The 21,636-nt window shown below is 47.0% G+C and overlaps 2 protein-coding genes across 4 annotated transcripts in view; both read left to right on the plus strand.

The window, feature by feature from the left end:
* Nucleotides 1–3,820, plus strand: part of LOC142576463 (sulfotransferase 1B1-like) — a 108,495-nt gene extending 104,675 nt beyond the window's left edge. The window contains exon 2 of the mRNA XM_075686602.1: nucleotides 2,716–3,820. Within this exon, the coding sequence (XP_075542717.1) occupies nucleotides 3,046–3,690 (645 nt within the window). The 5' untranslated portion in view covers nucleotides 2,716–3,045 and the 3' untranslated portion in view covers nucleotides 3,691–3,820. The remainder of the gene's footprint in view (nucleotides 1–2,715) is intronic.
* The window catches only part of LOC142576461 (3-beta-hydroxysteroid sulfotransferase-like), a 44,128-nt gene that overhangs the window by 19,313 nt on the left and 3,179 nt on the right, over nucleotides 1–21,636 (plus strand). Inside the window, exon 2 of one of the 3 annotated variants that reach the window (XM_075686599.1) lies at nucleotides 14,097–14,288. In XM_075686599.1, the coding sequence (XP_075542714.1) occupies nucleotides 14,157–14,288 (132 nt within the window). In that variant the 5' untranslated portion in view covers nucleotides 14,097–14,156. Of the gene's footprint in view, nucleotides 1–14,096; nucleotides 14,289–18,274; nucleotides 18,508–21,636 lie in introns of those variants that run through there. The other 2 variants (XM_075686600.1, XM_075686601.1) reach the window with 2 other exon arrangements.

Consider the following 21,636-nt stretch of genomic DNA (forward strand, 5'->3'; position numbering starts at 1 on the left):
GGGAAGGTGTGTTAGCGTGTCGAATTGAGAGTAAAGGAACGCGGTGCAAAAGGTCAAAGCCAGAGCCACCCCTCACCCCCCACCCCGGTCTTTTAACCCACGCGTGCTAGCCGGCGCCTGACACGCCGACTGAAAAAAAAGAGGGGAAGGGGGGTGGAATGGAAACGAAAAAAAAAGAAAAGAAAGAAAAGGGGGGGGGGGGGCGCCAATAAATACAACTAAGTGTTGTTGCCTATAGCTTGAAGTTTAGCGTAGCAAATAGATTCGAAAGCTCCTTTTGAAACGTTTATGCCTATTGGTTGCAATGTCTTGAACTTATGGATAAGGTATGATTCTCTGTATTTTCTTTCTTGTTCGGAACGGAAATTTGACTGTAAGATGTAGAGTTTAAGTTCATCAAAGTTATGACCTGGTTGGTTGAAATGCTCGGCGACGGCTTTGGGAAGCATTTTAGCTGTGTCCGCGCGGTGTCCGTTTAATCTGACGTTCATTGATTGTCCTGTTACCCAGATACTTGAGAATGACTCTAGTTGTGGGACATCTAGATTAAAGTTAAGCGACGTCTCTTGGCTCCAGTCACGCTGCTGATGGCAGCTTTTAGCCGAGGAGGACGTTTCTAGTGAATACTAGGAGAATCAATAAAGTTGAAGTTGATATGTGTTCTGGGAAGGCTAGCTATCTAGCAAGCCTACCAGCTCTCATAGATACGACTGCAAAATTTCGTAAAGGGTGTAAATGTCACTAGGCATAGTAAAAAAAGCAATGTTGTCTGACCCCTGAGCGAACGGGGATTCTGCTCAATAAAATATTCAGATATATTGGTGAAAGTACCAATTCTTGAGGGGCACCTCTTGTTTGCTTGTGTTTACGAGGAGAAAAGCCACTTGGGAAACAATAGAATTCCCTCCTTTTAAAAAATTCATTCAAACATGCTACAATCTAACCTGGAAAGCCGTGGCGCTGTAACCGAATTATAATATTTTAGGTTCAATAATATCATAAGCTTTAGATATATCTAAGGTAACTAAAGCCGCAAACTGGTTTATATTTCAGGCGATGGTAATGCGACTTTGAAGGTCTACATGCACGTGGCATATTGATTAAACAGATCTAAATACCATATCAGAGGAGCTCAACAGCTTATATTCATTAATAAACTCTATTATATCCCCATTAAGCACCCTTTAAGTAAGTATCACTACATTTGACCTTAACGCAATCGGTCTTATGTTGTCGACCACATACCCTGCCACTTGCATTTTAGGTAACGGAATAATTCTGGCGTTCATTTATTCGCGTGAAATCCATGCGTAGTTCTCTCTTGTGATTTTCCTTTTCTTTATCTTAATTGAAGGCCCTGATTACTTTTCCACGTTGGTGCTTTTACGTGTGTTCGTCGTAACTTAGCGTTCCAGCATGTGTACAGCATATCCCACGTCATGTGCTCAGCGTACAATGGACATGATAAGCAGAAATTTGCAACTTTATGTGACGCTCTTAGCATGTACCAAGGTTGACTGCCTTGTGAAATATTTTCAATACATATATATATATATATATATATATATATATATATATATATATATATATATATATATATATATATATATATATATATATATATACATACATACATATATATATATAGGAGAAGTATGGGAGAGGTCTTTGCCCTGCAGTGGGCGGGCGTAACCAGGGTTAATGGTGATATATATATATATATATATATATATATATATATATATATATATATATATATAATGTACTCTAGTTCAGTGTTTTGTTTGTTGTCTTTTCTTTCGGGGACAGATGTCAGTTAAAGGGAACCTAACAAGAAAAGAAATATTGCAGCTGTTACCCTTCTACAACACCGCTAAGAACTACTCTTCACGCCACGGGATACGTGCTGAGCTCAAAACGGCGCAAGAACGATTAGCAATGAAGCATTGCTGCGATCCAACTTATTACCACCCCCGAAGCGCGTCTTCCATGAGGCGTCTACTGCAGCGGGGCTCGTCTCTAGCGCTTCCGGCTGGACACACTGCGCCGTCTAGCAGCGGTGACAAAATGTTCGCGCATGGCCTCCGAGATACGCCGCTGTTCCCTCGCTGGCCGCATACCCAGCGACTTGACTTGACGTGAAAGAGCTTCGTCGAAGAACGGCACATATCCACTTCAATCATGGCGCAACTCGCTAGTGCGCTGGGCTGCTTTCTTATAGTAACCCGTGTGACGTTAGTTCGATTCTAGCCCACACAGGAGAGAGAGAGTAAAACATCTTTATTAATAATATTTGAATGGCGAGAGCAGTGTGGGAGGAACCCTCAATCCAGGGTCCCTAAGATGAGAAATTCTAGAGGCTTGATTCGTAATTGAGGATCTCGGGACAAACAGGTAGAGAAGCATATGGTGGGGCATCAAACACTGCGTGAAATAGCCCGAGAATGCTAATTTCATTACGAAGACCTTGAAATTTGTAAATTTGTGTGGCGCACCGGCGTTGTAATATTAGCACGAAATTCGAGTGAGGGAACTTTCCCTAGTTTTTGAACCATTATTCTACGCATACCCGCAAAATTGTGAAAAATCGAGCTTTCAAGGAGTTCTTATCAGTCTGCCATGATTTGGTGTTTCTCTTTACTGTCTATTAAACACCTCACACTGTCCAAAAAAGTTATTGACGAGACGATGATAACGTTCTACTGCTGTTTTCAGAGGCACCTGGTGACGATGCAACGGCGAAGGCCAGCCCACCAAATAATCGACGGAGTTCCGAGATGTATTAACCTCAATCCAGACACGCTAAGAGAAAATCTCAAGTTCAGGGCGCAGAAGGGAGACGTCGTGCAAATAACATTCCCTAAGAGTGGAACCCATTGGTTGATGTACATCACGCACCTCATACTCAGGGAGGGACAACCGATCACCTCGTACGAGGAGTTCGCCAAAGAATGGCGCTTCCTGGAGTACATGGACATCAAGGACTGGACCTCGTCTCTACCACTGTGAACCTTCGCTACACACCTGCCATTGGACAAGCGTACAATGACCGGAGAAGGCAAGTACGTCTACTTCGCCCGCAATCCATGGGATGTCTGCGTCTCCTTTTACAACATGATGACCAACATTAGCTCCTTCGAATTCCAAGACGGAACATTTGAAGACCTAGTCAACGCTTTTGTAAGTGGCAACTTTGGATACGGCGACTATTTCGAACACGTAGGCGCGGGATACGCTCTTAGGGAACAGCCGAACGTGTTCTTCACGACTTACGAGGAACTCAAGAAGAACACGCGCGAAGTCGTGATTAGGCTGGCCTATTTCCTGGGAGAGCAGTATGGCCGAGCTCTGGAAGAGGACGAAGTGTCGCTGGAAAAAGTGCTGGAAAGATCACAGCCGGGTTATATGCGTAGCGTAGTGGTCGTTGACTTGAGCGGTAAAGGTATACCTCAGTGGGACGAGGTGCTCTCGCGGAAGAAGATCACCTGCAACGAAGGCTATGAAGGAGACGAGAACAAATACTCGTTCGTCAGGAGTGGCAAAGTAGGAGGCTGGAAGGATTACTTCACACCCGATCTGCTCCGCATGATGGAGAATCGGATTCTGGAGGTTGAGAAGGAGTCTTCCTTCATGGACCTATGGGAGGACATTCGAACTGAAGCTATTAGAACCATGCAGAATTCCGAATAAATGGTTGCACTCGCATTCTGCCGCTCTGAGCATGGTTGTGTGTTTCAAAACTCTCACGTGGCAGAATTATTTCGCCAAAAGCGGCAACCAGCAAGAATGGATGGAATAAAATTTATAGTGGACGACCATGCTTGGGGGGTGTTGCCCTAGGTGAGTGGCCTCCTTATTTCAGGAAATTGTGGCTCTCTGTCGACAGTCTGGTCCAATTTCCAGCAGCCAAAGCAGGTCCTGAGGGTTGCGGCAAGTCAGCAGAGCCTCCCGCTGGCCTTCTGACGGCTACTGTACTTGTGATCTCTTGGGTTGTTTGCGCACCCCCATGTCATGTGGTAGAGGGAAAAGAAAAATATAGTTTCACTCAGAATTAGCGAGGCATTGACGTGATAGTTAGAGCAGTACTATGCGGATTAAGTATCGCGCACTTACTTGCAGTATCGATTGGAGTGAACAATCGTAGAAAGAGAGAAAATTGTAAAAAAATAAGACACGGTTAGTTTACCAGTACGTCCCAAATAAGGAGACACTGAGACATCCCTGACAGCAATCACAATGTGGCGACTAAAGCTGTGCCGTCATAGTTTATAAAAGCGGCACTTTCCAATTATTGATGACGACAACCATTAGTACTGTCGCACCTACTCTCTCAGGAAGATGAGCCAAGAGTTGTGTAGACTTGATATTTGCAATAAAACAATTTCAACGTGTACATTAACGATAACAAGAAACAAACAAAAGTAAGTAGAAATAAAATTTTTATTCCGCCTTTTGCGATGCATTGTGGCGCCATCGTGCGGTGGCCACGAGAAACAATTTGGCAGGCGCCGCTGCGCGCCGCGACAGCCGCCGCACCCGAGACTGGCGACCAAACATGCAGCGTGTGAGACAAGACTGAAACAACGTATACGCGCCGTCATATTTTGTCATCGTCAGCTAGCCATCGAGCACGCTGGTGAATGCTTTGTACCCGGAGGTTTCTTCAGTGTGACAAATGGCTGGAAGAAAAGCTTCGGCAACGCTTTACAAGCTCATCCTTGGCCTGAAACCGCTGTACCTGTGGCGTAAAGTGAATAAGTAATAAAACAGTATGAGTACGCACAAAAACGCATGACTCGAATAGGGCATGAGGTGTAGTTGTTAGGGAGAATATCACGTTTCACCACTGCATGTCTTGCGTTATGGTGCGCCATGTGCTAGGCGTACATAGATACACAGGCAATGGGGAGGCCAACAGAATGCCAAGTCGCATACGTTATTTACCCACATAAAGTGTGTGTACATCTACAAAAATGCGAAAACAAAATGGACAGAATGACCAAACTTGGTGATATCCCCTGTTTGTGGGGCGCCTGTCTTCCTGTTAGAACGCGCCGCAGTACGAACATAACGGCCAACCGCGTCCTGTTTCTGAACTGATGCGTGTACACAAACAGCGTCGATATTGTCACGTAGTAGGGACTGTGAATGACGAAATACTGTGAATGACGAAATACTGTGAATGACGAAACAAAATTTTATTGGCAGAACCTGCGCCCACAAAAACAGGCTACATCTAAAGCACGACGTTAGCGGCGAACAGAGTCGGCGATCGTCGAAATCTGATCAGCGGGTCAAGCGCGTCAGCTTTTATACATAAGCCATCGAACGCTCGAGAGTAATCGCGGATGCCCGCGCGTAAACCAGAAAGTTCTACACGATTCGCGTCGCGCATACATGCAGTCAGATTACACAAGGTTCGTGATGACAGACAGCGGATATCGGTCGATAACATTCGAGAAACTTCGGAAACATGCGGGTGCATCTTGCGCTGAGCGATAACATTTGTTTGACAGTGAAAAGCGGTCACCCGAAAAAGATAAACAAGTACACGTGTCAGTATGAAGTCCAGATGTCTGTAATGTGTCACACAGTAATACGCGCCACTCGACTCCAGAAGACTCCGCACATTAAAATGAGCCCTAATACATACCGTACTACATCCCGATTCGCTAAACTAAAATAAAAGCCTTCTGCAAGTAAATATTACTTTACTTTGTGCCGACAAGAATGACGAAACGACCACTAGCAACGATTGCTCACTAGCACTATCAGCCACTTCCACAGTGCAGGCTGTTTCCCACGTCAGCCCGGTAATGCAGGTGTTGTACACGACATATACCATATATCATATATCACACGACATATATCTCCTTGATCATGTTTATTAAAGTGATACAGTCTCCTTTAAACTCGTTCTCTGGGATCTTGAGTGTCCTGTTCGTCACTGTTTTTGTACCTCAGGGGTCAATCGCGCTTGGCAAGACGTGCCATGTCCGTTGAGTACTCAGTGTTCCTCTGGGGACAGTCGGTAAACTGTCTGCAGTTGTAGCTGGGCTATACATATTTTCAGCTTTCGGTAAAGTTTCTGTCTCCTCCAACGTTTGGTGAGACCCCTTCTAGCATCCCACAAATGAAGTAGGTGTTTCGGTGTTTGTTTCAAGCTCCTTCATTAGCCTCGCGTGTGTCCTTCGGATTTCTTCTGTCCAGGTGCTGACGCCGGTCAGTTCTTCGTGAATATCTAGCCCTTCGCGAAATTTCACCCAGTCCGAGATTTTGGCTTTCCCGGTCATCCTCTTTATCCTAGCCGCACTGAGCGATATACTCAAAATGAAATGGTCGCTGCCAAGATTTTCACCTAGATTCTTTCACGTCGTGTTCATTGCGGTGTTCGTATTCCTCGCGGTGAATGTCACATCTGGTGACGTGTCTTTTGAGACACTATTACCGATGCATGTGGGGAGACCTGGCTGTGTAAGCTGGTAAAGGTCGTACCTTTCCTCTAGGTCCGCTAGTATTATTCCTTTGGGGTTCTCTTTGCTATAGCCCCAGCTAGGGTGCTGTGCATTAATACATCCCAGAAGTATAAGTTTGTACTTTCCTTTTAGAAGGCCCAATGGGTATATATTCTGAAGGCATTTCTCTCTGGGAGGGCTATACACATTATCACCGTTTCCGTCGGCAGCGTTTTCGAGGCCAGACCGTGATTACGTAATGTTGGATGGACTCGTTCCCTGTGTAGCTAATACTCAGTGCCACATCCTTGTTTGCGAAGGTCGCTATTTCTGTGCCTCCTGTACGCGCATAATGTCGGGTGGGACTGGCGACGATTCAATGACTTCTGCGAAAAATGGCGAGCTTTTTCCGCAGTCAACAGCAATATCTCTGCCAAATTTCCACTTCTTCAGTCTGTTCGCTATTACTGTGTCTAGCCATGGTTGGTGTTCTCGTAATCTGGTCCTACTTTTTTCGTTTGTTTGTTGGGAGCATCTGAGCTTTCACTAGTTCTCCAGTGAGGGTTCTGCGTCTAAATTAGGTTGCTGATGGTTCGTTGCATCTGTCCTCGTTTGGCAAAGACAAGCAGCATCTGCTGTACTAGGTACGCTATCGACACTCTGTAGTTGCTTCGCTGTCATGTACTGCACAACGGGTGCGTTTGCCAGGCTGGGCGTCTTGCTCGATTGTTGTAAAAGTGGTGCCTCGTGGCATACCATCCTAGACTTAACCTCCTCTAATTCTGTTTTGAGTGGTCTGTTCTGATCTGCTACCCTCCTACTTTCAGGGTGTTGCGTGATCGGTAATGTAACAGATGTATGTTTTGCATTGGGGTATACGACTTGCGCCCAGCTTACTTGATTCGCCTGTGGCATGCTCTGTGTCAGGGATGCCCCAGGTGACTTGCTTCTGGGATGGGTTTTCGCTTTCGTGTTCTGTGTGGTTGGTCTTTGCCTCGGCGTGGACCTTCGCTCTGCTGCCCCGGTTCGGTCGCTCTGCTGCCCCGGTCCTATGTGTCGCACCTCGTACGTACGCCCATTCTGATTCTTCGTTCTCCGAGGAGAACGAGCGAAGGGCTGGCTCGTGTGGTTTCTTGGGTGGTTTCGTTGCCTGGTATCGTACAGGCTTGAGGCGTTTTGGGCAAATGCGGTCTCCAGTTAGATGGTCCCCAGAGAAAATTGCGCATGTCGAGGTACAGGTATGGGTTACTTCTGGGTTGTGCACTCCGCAGGTACGGCACGTAGACAAATCTGGTTGCGGGCACACGTCGGTGAGGTGGCCAACTTCCGCACAGGCTCGGCAGAAGTGGACCGTGTTACGAAAACGAATACACTCCTTCTCGCCTCCTCTGTAGTAAATGTATCTCGGTAGGACGGCCCAAAAGAATGTAAGAACACTCTGAGAGTCTCCCAACATCCGAGCCTCTACCAGCTCCACGTCCTGAGTGCAAACACGGATGCTCGCTTTGAGAATCTCAGACAGAGTGTGCCGCTCTATACCATGGATAACGCCTTTCCTGGCTCCTTCGCCTGGGGTGACGTAGACGTGACTGAGTCTGGTCTTCCATTGATCTTCAAAGACGTGATGCCTCTCATCGCCACTGCGACGGTCGTATGCAGGGTGGACGGTAGTGCAATGTTGTAACCCGACTGGATGCGCATGATGAAATCGTCCCAGCTGATTTTCCCTTGGATTTTCCTCCACTATTGCATCGGAAAGTGCTTGGCTGGTGGCAGTCCATGATGAGGTCGAAATACCACTTTCAGAACATCCTTGCATAGGGTGGGGGTCTGCGTCTCGTGAGCCGACCCCATCGTTTTGGCTGGTCGTCCGCTGTATGCTTGTTGTCCCCGGAGAAGTCCCCTCCTCACTCCTTTGCCTGTTTCTTCCGTGCCCCGAGCGATGGGGAAATCTGCCGTAATGCCATACCCTGAAAGAATTCTAAAGGAACTGAAAATGACTCCTAATGAGTAGCGGCGCTTATTCCTGTCTGTAAAGAAAAAACGGGGTGATTCGTGGCATCAGGTTGCGACCAGGTTAGAGAATTTGTTCTCACACTACCTAAAGAGTAGGAATGCCACAACCTTGAAGGATGTAAAAGATTTGGTTATCGCCGATAGGTTTGAACAGATATTATCGGAAGAAGTAAGGGCATACGTAATGCAGAACGAAGTCAAGGACTGGCTTGTCACTAGCGAAATTGCCGAGCTAGCCGAGACATATGAGGAGAGCAGACGCGTGGGCTGGACCCGATAGCGTTCGGATAAGCCACTCCATGCAGGAGACAGACGCGTGGGGACGACGAGTGGCCAAGCAGGGAATGCAGGCAAGAAAAGTCAAACGGGAGCTACCAGATGCTTCCAATGCAAGAAATTTGGACACTGTGCCAACAATTGTCCAGACCCGCGGCAGTGATTCGGTGGAGACTCGGCTAAGAGAAAGACGACCAAATTCTAACTTTTGACTCGTAGTTTGATGTCCATGTAAATATTTTCCATTCTATCGCTTGCCTATTCTACCTTAATAAACAGTTAACTCCTTTGCAATCAGCGCCACTGGCTTGCATACTGTAACGTGACTTCGCGACATCCACAACATCTTCCACTTAAATCGAGGCGAACATCAACTCCCCTCCTCACCCGCTTTGCCTGTTTCTTCCGTGCTCTGAGCGATGGGGAAATCTGCCAACCCTCCTCTGCGCGGTCAGTCTCCGTATGGGTGGGAAAATGCGCGTTGGCGTGCGCGGACGCCATTCCCGGTCAGTCTTTCATCGTCCCGGTTTTGGGCGGCAAAGTTCTTAATCTCTTCGCTCAAAACCAATGGGGGTTGTTGAGCCATTGGATGCGATTCCAAAGTCGAAGTCATAGTTGTCACAGTAGCTGCGGCAAGCTCGTGTTTGGCGTCTTCGGGCGCGTCTACCGGCGTCGTCGCCGCAACCTTACTCGAGGTGGCCCAGGCTCCATATAGTCGAAGTGACAAATGGCCGTGAAATCGCAAAAATTCTCCGCTTTCGGTGAAAGTTGTGTCCACCGATGCCGGAGCACTTACCCCTTCAAGCAGGTGACAATTTACGGACGGTTTCAAGGGATGAACTACCTGAAAATGGAGATTATGCGGAGGTGGATGAGCACGCTTCTCCACTGGGCGGCGTCCATAGGAGTGCCTACTTACTCACTGCACAAAATTGGCGCCTCCTGCCATAACAGACATAGCGTTAAGAGCCCCGTCAACCTCCCGAAAGTGAATGCTAGTTTCGGTTTCAAGGAACATGCGCGCTCCTAGCGGTTGCCGGGCATCCTAAGATCTGGTGGAATAAAGTAGTTCCAATTTCTTGTCATTCGCAAGTTTTTTATAAATAAACAAATCTGACTAAGTGGCAAATAACTTTTCTTTCTCTTTGGTGATTTTGCAAGCAAAGCTTGTGCAATGAACACAGAAATTCCCCAAGGGTCACACTCGACGAAAACAGGTAACAGCAAACCATAGAGTTACTAGACTGACTCCAGAGGACACGCTACCCATAGGGCCCATGCATTGAAATCGGAATCCGCAAGAGCGCCGCCATGTTGTTATGCGCCGACGTTGCCAGCTCCTGAGACGCTTGCTAGACTTGGTGACAGTAGTCAGTTTTGATCTGGCAACCGTAGCAGCGTAGCAGCATGGCCTCTCGCTTGTGGTGTGGTGATGTGGTGTGCGTGCAACGGTGTGTTTGGGCTGTTTATTCTATGTGGCGGGATGGTGTGTGTGTGGTCGATGTTGGCCGTGAAGATGGCAGTTATGGAACCGAAGGATGGTCCTGTTGAAGCTTCCGGCAGTGTGCGGTTTTCAGCGGTCACGCCTGTTGCAGTAGTGTCACTCGACGAGGTTACGAGTTTGGAGCTCGAAGCTGTGGTCAGATTCCTCGTTGGCGTTCCGTAATTTTCTTCGCATGGGCGCAGTATGTTGCAGAAGCTGCTGTCGGGATCTATCGTTGCGACGGTAGACCGGTTTTTTTTTTAATTACAAAAACTTACACCGCTGTAGGTACATGTAACCGACAAACGGAAGTCTCAGGAGAGCACCTGAGATTATAATAAAGCAGGGGGCGCAGGAACTCCAGGGCACCCAAGGGACAGTGGGGTGGGGGGATCATAGCTCGAAGCAGAACGGTACGTAGGTTGGGGCCGCCGAGGCAAGTGTCTGCCAGGGAGTGTTCGCACGGACAGCTCCCCTGGCACGCGCAGCGGTGCCTCGCGAGGTCGAGACACTTTACAGGCACCTGCCCCATGATCGTTCTTCTGCCTCGGTGCAGTAAGCAAGATTAACCAGAATAATATGGAAGGCATCCGGTGCAGTCGCGAATGCGAGTCATGGCAAATGTAGCTCGCGTCGCCTGGCGTGTGTAGTAATATCAGAGTTAGTTGTATGAACTTTATGCATAATACGCTTTGTGACGGTACCTTAAAGCAATGGGTCTAGAGGACGGTGTTGGTACGTTTCTTCGTACCGCCCTAATCTTATTTCCCCCTACAAACACACATACCCCTTTTATTCTATATGTATACATACAATTCCTTCCCATGACGGATTGACCAGTTCAAGTTGTCAACTTGTCAATAAATGTCATAGGATTCACTAAATAAACATAACTGCATGATCGGATTGTTTACTTTTATTGTAACACTGAGAACTATATGGAACCTTATTTTATGTATGTGAGAGAAGTATAGGCCTTTTGCACATGTGGATATCAAAAAGCTTAATCCAATGTGCAATCTACAGACAAAGCAGCTGCTACAACATGAACTGCAATGAGGGCCACATAGCACATACGTAGCTAAATGTGCAAAATGTAGAGGGAAGCTTCAAAATATACTCTGTAGCACTGCAAAGTATAACATCTATGTGTACACTAAATGTTCAAAAAAAACAATGCATCAATGTCCCATTTGCCTTCAAGTTTATTATTAAGTTCAAGTTTACTTACGTTTATTATGAGCACATGTACAAGAGGAATCTGCTGACACACCCGCAGTCAAGGTGGCTGTTCGAGGTGTGGTGGCTGGCTCAGTGTAAGAAAAAGAAAGAAATTGGGTGAATGTCGACACCAGTGCTATTGCTTCTTGCCTCTTACCTACATTTACCTCCACGGCCTCTTGGCTTGCGGAGTATGTATGAGGGAGCTGCTGTGGCTAGGCGTAGGCATTGTCTAAGCAAAAAGAAAAGGCCATTCAAATGGGGAATTATGGAAATAAATGCAGTTCTTATGTCTGCTTCTTGCACTCTTCTTGCTTAAAAGTTTTCAAACGTAGTGTCCTGAACACATCAGCACTTTGACTGCGTTTGCATTTTACCTGCAGGTGTTGCTGTGAGATCTTAGTATGGCTGCGTGCAGCATTGTAACACTTGGTGGAAGCATTTGAAGTGGTAGTCAAAAATATGAAGAATCATCCTTGTCTGCATGCATGCTTTCAATTTTTAAATACAGTGGTGACTATCACTACTAATGCAAGGCCCCCCACATCTATGCGGCAAGTGCCATAGGTTGAAACTGAATTTTTACTTTAGTGTTTCACAAGGCGTCTGATAAGTCCACATTAGATGTGATCCGTTTATTTTATTTATCCAAGTGAGGAGAGAGCATCATTAAATTTATTTTTTATTTTTGCGTGTCTTGTTTTTTGTTTGTTTCTAAATTTATCAAGCGACAGTCTCATGGTGCTTAAGTAACCTATGTAATGACAATCATCAGCTTGTTTTTTGCAGAAAAACAAGGCATTTCTTGACCTATTGTTTGCCATCCCATCACTCGCATAATTTTGCAGAGCATTCCACCTATATTGACTTGCTTGACCTCCACTAAAGAGTCTTGCATTTTCAAATACCATTCTTTCCTTAACATCATTCGACACTTCTCATAATTTCTGTATCTTGGACTTCCGATACTATGCATTCACCATTTTTGCTTGTTGTTTCTGACTAGAAATGTCTTCTTTAATTTAGAGCTTAAATTTTACCATTGGAACAAACAGAAGGGCTTGTCATTGCATATCTGCATAACAGGGGAACATGTTTCATTAAACATTTGCAAAATCCAATAGAAGATTGATGAATGCTGCTTGCGGTGTGATTTGACTGAATGAGCCATAAAAGTAACTGATCTCACTTGGTAAATTAAAGCACATATTAATGTGATGTACAACATATGTTACACTAATGTGGTGGGTTCTCTTGCTTATACAGCAAAATAATCGGTGCGCGAGAAAAAATTATTTTTGCATACCCCTTGTACACACCGATTTAAGGAAAATGAGCTGGTAGCTGTCCACATGATCTACCTATTTTACCTGCGAGTATACTACACAAAAATGTATCCCAGCTGCTTAGTAGTATTTGACATTATGTAAGTATTGCATATATGCGCCTGGTGTCTAAAATAATTTAATTTTGAAAATGCCCGTAGGGATCTGATGTGCATATCTGCAGTTTAGGGATACATGTAAAAGACTCAGCATCAAGTGCAAGTGAACGGTCCCAAAGGATCGGAGTCGATCATGCAAATAGATTCGCTGCACACATTTGTCACCAGAAAAAATATGCCACATGAAATGGCATGCAAGGAAGTGTTGAAAATATTGCACAGTTAATAAAACGCCTACGCTGTTAATATGTGGGGTCATGCACTCGATTTTGTCCGTATTAGGCACTCGCCTCTTGATTGCTTCGTGGCACAGAAATACTCGGCATAAGACTGTTTTTCTGCACTGGCCTTTGTAGAAGCATGATTGTTCAAAGTGCAACAATTAAACAGATTCTATGACTTGCTTGTGGATTCGCCAGTACAATTCCGGTGCGCTGGTCCGCCTGTCCAGCATTTTCCTACTGAAAGGAAACCTGCAAATAAAAACACCGCTCCGCATGTAAAAAAAAAAAAATTCTCTACTGTGACGCTTCTCAAACGATGTGATGCCTGTCTACTCGCGTGATGTTCTGAACAAGAAGATACATCCGTTTACTTACATGTTAAGGTATATGCCAGAGCACTTCGGGGCTTGGGTGTGGCACAAAAGGCACGAATCTGCCATAGCGTCAGGTGTTGACGCGCGAACGCATGTCAAACCTAAACTGTACGAAAATACTACGCATCTCAAAAAACAAAGATTCGAAACCGAAATTCGTGTCATTCTTTATAGCATGGATGTGTACATCGTGATTTACATAAATCACGCACTTAGCAAGCGCTTTTCGTCAAATTTAATATTAACTCATCACCTTCATAAAGCCATCAGGTATGCGTTGTTAAATGACAAAGCCTAAGGTGACTTCTACTTATTTTCAGCTATTTCTATAGTAACTGCACTGGCCACATTGACCAGTAGCAAAAGGCCGGCGCCCTATCGGTTCCCACTTTTTCGGGCCAGCTTTTCCTCTAGAGTTGGTTATACCAACTCTATGCAGCAAACACGTCACGGCTAGTGTGAACCCCATCCGTTAGGAGACGCGAGCATCGCAAAAAAAAAAGAATGTGAAATGAACTTACAGGCAACATTTTATTTGTTTTATTCTTTTCCGCTAAAACTAAAAGGTTTTGCGTGTAAATGAACTTATGCTTTGCGATTTAGTTTTCTTGCGTCACCTAGCGACAAGCTAGCGGCACGCCAGGCGCGACAGATGTATGCGTCATGCGCCGAACAGGCCACCGAAGCGAGCGAGCCTTCTCTTCTGGACATGGCGTGTTTGTTGGGCTCTCGGTGCCCTCTTGCGTTCCTCCTGCACTTCAACACAGCACCACTGCGACACTGGAGTACGGCAAGGTGAGAAATTTTGTTTGATAGTGTGTGACGCATTTCAAGCAATTTTGGCATTCACCACACGGAACCGAGAGTTGTGACGCAGTTAGCGAAAAACAGCTCTGCCATCCTGGCGTGGTTGATTGGAGTCAATGACTCGTACTGGGAGATTTTTGCGACTCTTTCCATGAGCCCCAAAATTACTATAACTTATTTCGGTTGTTTTTGGGTAGCTTTGTGACGCCGTTAGCGAAAAGAACCTCGGCTGTGTGACGCAGTTTCGCGTGTACTGAACCTCACCTGGATAAGTTTTGGCACATTCCCTCACCCACCACATTATTGCAACTAATTTCGCTACTTTTTGGGGTATTTTTCATGCACAGCGGCCGCGCCCGGCGTTGTGATGCAGTTAGCGGAAAGCAGCTCGGCCATGTGATTTAGTTAGTTTCGCGTGTACTGAATCCTATTGGAACAACTTCTGGAGCTTTTTCTGAGCACGAACATTATTGTAAACAATTTCCTTACTTTTCGGGATACTTTTGAGGCACGCTTGCCGCGCCTGTGGTCTTGAGGCAGCAAGAAAGCACTCCGGCCGTGGTGACAGTTTGGAGTACGTGTAATGAATCATAGTGGGACAGGATTGTGACGCCTTTCTATGGCCCCGCAACATATACGTTCTTTCGGTACTCACGCTTGTCGAAGACACTATCAGCGATTGCTAAAAGTGATAGCACTGGAGTGGGTTGCCTGCGCCGGGAGAACGCGCGGAAGATAAAGCCGCGGAGCTCAAAAACCGAGAACTCGAAAATTCTGTCTTCTGAACGACCGAAAACAGGCTTTGCACGTGCTTAGCACCCACACATTCCTCTTCAGTGCGAGTAGAAGGTATTCTGCGAGCGTCTAGCATGGTCTGGCATAGTCTAGCATAGTCGTTTGCCTGTGCTGGCTGAGAGCCTATCACGTCGGCTGAGGCCAAATTGTTTTGGAAACGCGCAGTTTCCTGTGCATTTCTGCTCTTAAAGTGCAGGAAATCATGTCCGGGAATGGGGGAATGCTTAAAGATCAGATGTTTTCTTGAAAAAGATGTTTTCTTCATACCGTCCGGTGGAATTTTGTACGGGAACTACTGCTGCTTACACGGTGCCACGACGTTTAGGCACGTAAAAGAAGCCTGGAACGAGCATTTACATTGGGAGAAATAAATGTTTCCTCATTTAGAAGGCGTTTTACGCCTACTTTATAAAATTGCACTTGACACAGATTCGATGGAGGATTGAATAGCTCGCTCGCCATCATTTTATTAAATAAGCGATTCCGCACTAAGACCGCGCGCGATTGAACACCATAACGAAAACAAAAGAAGAAACGCCGCCCAGTAGCCCAGCCGGCGTAGCGCTTTCTAGATAACGTTCAAAACGCGCGCGCCCATAACCGCAACCGGAAGGCGTTAATCCCATCCGCTCGGGGCGGCCGCTGCTCTCGACGGGAGTTTCCGCTCTTTTTGAATGTCTTTCTCTATGCTTGTATTGGTTCACAAGTTTAAGTGGTGGTCTGGTCACACAAAAACTCAGTTGCTCCCAGAGCGGAGCAGCTGCGGGAAAGGGTGGCTTGATGAGTTGATAGCTGCGCCAGCGCAGGAGCGTGAATCACTAGCAAGGATTCCAGCTGCATAGGCGCACGCTCACGCCATGCGCGCAACCAATAAAATCAGTTTCGCTGCCGCCGGGGCCGGGAGGAAGAAGGGCGGTGTCCTACATAAATATTCCTGATTATAATTGTTTGAACTGGCGCGTATGAGCTATGCCCCGGTGCTTTGAAAGATGAATAGAAGTTTGCAAGGTAAACGCGGCAGTAAAAAAAATTGTAGGATGCTTAAGGTTCGCCTTCAAGAGTGGAACGCGATGGCGTTATCGCACCCCATTCGCACCGCCCACTCATTCGCTCGGCATGCTCTTCACGAGACGAAGGGGAGAAGCGGGCGAGTGGCGCGCCACCTGTTGGGGCAGCGCCGTACTTTGCGAGGAGGAGGTTTTCTGCGTTTGCCGCTAGATGGCTCTCCGTGTGCGCCAAGCGCAGAAGAAATGTAGCGGAAACATACTTCGCTACTCGTTTAACTGCGACTTCTGTAATTTACATGCTCATAATTACCGATATACATCGCAGTAGAACTTTCTACGACAGGTTTTTAGGGCAGCACCGCATTCACTAGAGGCGCTTTTGTCCCGCTTTTAACCATCGAACTCATGGCTGAGTGGTAGCGTCTCCGTCTCACTCCGGTGACCATGGTTCGATTCCCATCCACCCCATCTTGCAAGTTGTTTTCATTTATGAATTGCCTTCCAGGATTTTTCGCTCACGGCCAACGCCGCCGACACCGCCTTTTCTGCGACAAGAGCTCCTTAACACTGTCGCGTTAAAAAGTGCTTAGGAAACGGCGCTCTTCTGCGGGTTCTGCTCCGCCATTACGTCACTGTCGCCGCGCGGCCAGCGGCCCTGCAACATAACAAGAGCACACCCCACTTGCATGCGAAGTGGGAAAGAAGGGCTTCTGCGGCAACCGTCCTCCTCTTGGCTGCGCGCCGTCTCCCTCCACCTTCTGACCTCATCAGTGACGTCATGAAGGTATTGTTTTGTTTGTGAATTATTTCCGGCCGGATACCCGGCAGCCACCAGTGCTGGAACCGGCGCCGCGTTGCAGAAAATCCGCCGTCAGCGTCCCGCGTCCAGCGTCGACCATCTTGTGAGCGAAATATAATTCAGATCCATGCATACCCAACCAAGCAGGCCTTCCGTGTAGCGCAAAGACGTTACTGATCTATTTGAATTTCTCAAAGTAAAATGCGTCAGAAAAATCATAAAGTACGACCTACACACACCCTACAGACATGATGGCGTTGGAATGAAATTTCAATATATGAGAAAAATTATTCAGTTACGTGGAAACTCAAACAAAAACCCATTTTCCAGCGTTTCTACCATTATAGAGCGGGGTGCCTGGTTCATTGCAGCACCATCCAGATGGCGCTCGCCTCTGTGCTTCCGCGGCCTATGCAAGAGGCCACGTTTCTACTACAAAGCTCGCCTTCGTGCATAGCGTTCGCTGCCAACGTCTTGCGGTAGACATTACGGTTACATAAGCTTCAGTTGCCGGGACTAGTCTGAACTAGTAGGGAATATTTCAGTGCTATCACGTTCCACTCTTAAAGGCGAAGCTTAGGCGTTCTCCCATTTTTTTTCTGCCGCCTTCCCATTCTCCCGCTCTTGTCACCTCGTCTTAGAAAGCACGCCTAGAGGTATCAAACGACAGCGCTCACTTTCTGTAAAATTAGCCTCTCCCTTTCTAACCAGCCGCCACCGACAACGACCGCACGTGACTTCACTGTACTAACCCGTTAAAACTAGTCTGCCGAGGATGACGCGGCCGCCTTTCACGAAGATACGTCCTCCTATTTAAATGTTGGCCAGCCTTTCTTAGGCACCTTATCCCTGTTCATAACCTTTATACCACAGATCATATAGAGGCATTCTATAGATAAACAGTAGAAGCGAAAATTGCGTCAGCTGCCCATCTGTTCCTTTGCAAAAAAAAAATCATCTGCCTTTCGCTGTAGCCGCCGGTGACATAATTTTGCTGGAATGTAATCTGTGCTGTGTAGCATTTTGCGTCATGTTGTGCAGTGGTACAGATATAGCGCGCACGTGAAATAAGATCTCTTATTATTATAATATTACCACTACGTCTTCCTCAACTCTATCGCTGTGCATGTTCCATTTGCACCAATACACGCAATGAAAGAAATGAGTTCAGGTGCTGGGCGACGGGTGATATATGCTAATACAATTCGTCTTCGCATTGTGTACTTGAGCGACCACGACGCATTTATCTGCTGCATTATCACGACAACACTCGTGCCAAAACTACACAACAAAGGACATGTCACTCTAATTGTTCCGCAATAATGATAAGAAATTCTAGCGTTCAATGCTTGGAGAAAAGCGGTCATAGCTCAAGGACTGATTGGCGATAAGTGTTGCCATCGGTCACTGTGAGGATTCCAGCGAAAAAAATATCTTAGTACCCAAGCCTGCGTGTACACAACCAGTTCCCAGCTTGGCCACACGCGGATGACGTCAACGATTGGATATGTCAGGGTAGAGTCACAGTACGCCACCATTCCAGTGCAAGTACAGTCGAGGACCGAGGCACACTTTTGTTCCGTCAAGCCGCGCTCGCAAAGAACAGGTGAGCAGTCGTTCCAAGCTTTCCCTTGAAACTACAGGGGCGATAACAGGTCTCTCGTTGAGACAAGTGCGTATACTGTGGAGTTAATTCCGCATTTCTTTTCTCAAGGATTTTTTCTCCCTTTCTCTATGTATAAGAGTTGCTATAGATTTTTGCTGAATATCTTCGTTGCGATTCGTTGACATCGCTTGCGATTCGCTGATGATATTGCCTTGCTTAGTAACTCAGGGGACCAACTGCAATACATGCTCACTGACCTGGAGAGGCAAAGCCGAACGGTGGGTCGAAAAAATTAATCTGCAGAAAACTAATGTTTAACAGTCTCGGAAGAGAACAGCAGTTTACGATAGGTAGTGAGGCACTGGAAGTGGTAAGGGAATACATCTACTTAGGACAGCTTATGACTGCGGATCCGGATCATAAGACTGAAATAATCAGAAGAATAAGAAAGGGCTGGGGTGCATTTGGCAGGCATTCTCACATCATGAACAGCAGGTTGCCATTATCCCTCAAGAGAAATGTTTATAACAGCTGTGTCTTACCATTGCTCACGTACGGGGCAGAAACCTGGAGGGTTACGAAAAGGGTTCTACTTAAATTGAGGACGACGCAACGAGCTATGGAAAGAAGAATGATAGGCGTAACGTTAAGAGATAAGAAAAGAGCAGATTGGGTGAGGGAACAAACGCGAGTTAATGGTCATCATCATCATCATCAGCCTGGTTGCGCCCACTGCAGGGCAAAGGCCTCTCCCATGCTGAGTTAATGGTATCTTAGTTGAAATCAAGAAAAAGTAATGGGGCATGGGCAGGACACGTAATGAGGAGGGAAGATAACCGATGGTCATTAAGAGTTACGAAATGGATTCCAAGGGAAGGGAAGCGTAGCTGAGGTCGGCAGAAAGTTAGGTGGGCGGATGAGGTTAGAAGTTTGCAGGGACAACATGGCCCCAATTAGTACATGACCGGGGTAGTTGGAGAAGTATGGGAGAGGCCTTTGCCCTGCAGTGGGCGTAACCAGGCTGATGATGATGATGATAATGATGATGATCTTCGTTGGGACTTCCGTGGCTCTTGCTTCTAACAATAATAAATACTACATCGCGCTGCAGTTGGTCCTCAGTGATTCCGGCCGATTATTTAAGCATGAAATGCTTATGGCTCCCATTGTCGGTGACCTTCGACTGACTTTGAGTCAAAAGCCAGAAACGTTATTGGGACAAGTTTGCTAGGTTATAGTTACTGCCCAAGCAAGTTGTAACAAATATTGCTTCCGAGTTCTCGATAATGTTTCTTCACAATATCACTCTAGCTGTAACTACTAGTACGCTGAAGTTTTATCAGTAATTTACAATAGCGACGTTCAAAAACCAGATACAGGGAACGACACACTTAGTTGTCATCTTTTGGCGCTGAGCGCTAAGCACCAGCGGCCCGCGAGTTCCGCGGCGCAGGTTTTGCGTCTTCTCGAGAGGTGGCGCCACGCAAGCGCTTCTATCCATCGTGGTGGCTTGGCGGTTATGATGTTGCGCTGCTAAGCACGATGTCGCGCGATTAAATCCCGACCGCGCAAGCAGCATTCTGATGGAGACGAAATGCGAAAACGCCCGTGTCCAGTGCATTGGGCGAACGTCAAGGATCCCCTGGTGGTCAAAATTACTGCGGAGTCTCCCGCTACGGCTTGCCTCAAAATCAAATCATAGTACTGGCACGTAAAACTACAGAATTCATTCTTCTTCTAGCTCGGCAGTCCCATCTGTCTCCCTTAGCTCTTTTGCTGCCTGTCGTGCGGCCTTAAGCCGGTTTCCTATTTTAGCTGGGCTGCGCCCATATAGACCAGTGCACAGTATGGCGTGGTCATGATACCTTGCTGGTGAAGCAGCGCACTACACGGACACAGTGAAGACAAACACTACACAAACACAAATCGGAACACCAAAGCTATCCTAGGATTGGACCTACGGAAAGCTTTTGACAGTGTTACCCACGAAGCAATACTAAACAGAATACATGAGCTAGGGCTAGGCCAGCGAGAATACATTTATATACGAACTACCTCACTTAAATAAAGGAACACATTAAGATAGGAGACCTTAACTACGAAGAACTACAGATCGGAAGCGCAGGTATGCCCCAAGGTTCAGTAATATCAGCGATGCTCTTTAAAGGGGTTGGGACACCAAATTTTGAGGCTATAAAAAGCATGTTGTAGGCTGCTTCCGTACGCAAGGACACCCAGAACGAGGTATTGGACGCTGCAAACATTTCAAAATAATTTTAATTCAGCTCCAAAAAGTCATTAAAAACTCCTTCTCGTAGTCGAGACCCATCGCTAGCGCGGCAGTTACTACGTCACAGAGGAGGAACGAAAATGTTGACGTCATAGCACACTAGCACAAAAACGTGACGTATGATGAGTAGCGATGAAATGCCGATTACGGAGCCTGCTGAGCCTAAAGCCCCTCCATACACGTTTCCGCGGCGGTGGCGGCGGTGGCGCGTAGATGCAGGGGCTTTAGCTGAGCCGAGCGACCGAGCATAGCCTCCACTATGACCGAGCTACAGGTATATAGAAATCCTTTCTTAATGCAAAGAAGGGGTAAGGCGTGCAGGCACGGACACAAGAGGAGAGAAGTGGACAACACGAACGCCGCACGGCGGCCCGCGAACGGCAAACTGCGTGCGGCGAGTTGCCGTGAGGACGGGCCTTCACACGTTTGAGTGTAACACTAGCCGGCCGACTCCGAAAGGGACCAGGATATGCGGCGTTCGTGTTGCCCGCTTCTCTCCTCGCATAGTCGCATAGTTCGGCAGGTCGGAGCGGTCTCTCGTTCACTTGGCCTTTCTCAATGTGAGGGCCCGTCCACGTTACCGGCACGGAAACTCGCCGCACGCCGTTTGCCGTTCGCGGGCCCCCGTGCGCCAGCGGTTTTGCTCGCGAACGGCGCGATTTCCTTGCCGTAGAGAGGACGGGCCCGGGATCCATTTGTGCGGCAGCCGTACGGCGAAGCGGCTAATCAGCGACCGAGGAGTGGTCACTCTGGCACCGACGGCAGCTTCACCGCCTCTGATCGTTCGGTCCCGCCGATATCGTTGCTAGGCCTTTTCCGGTTTACTTCAAAGCTAAATT

The sequence above is a fragment of the Dermacentor variabilis genome, chromosome 3 (genome assembly GCF_050947875.1).
Source record: "Dermacentor variabilis isolate Ectoservices chromosome 3, ASM5094787v1, whole genome shotgun sequence".
NCBI lineage: Eukaryota > Metazoa > Arthropoda > Arachnida > Ixodida > Ixodidae > Dermacentor > Dermacentor variabilis.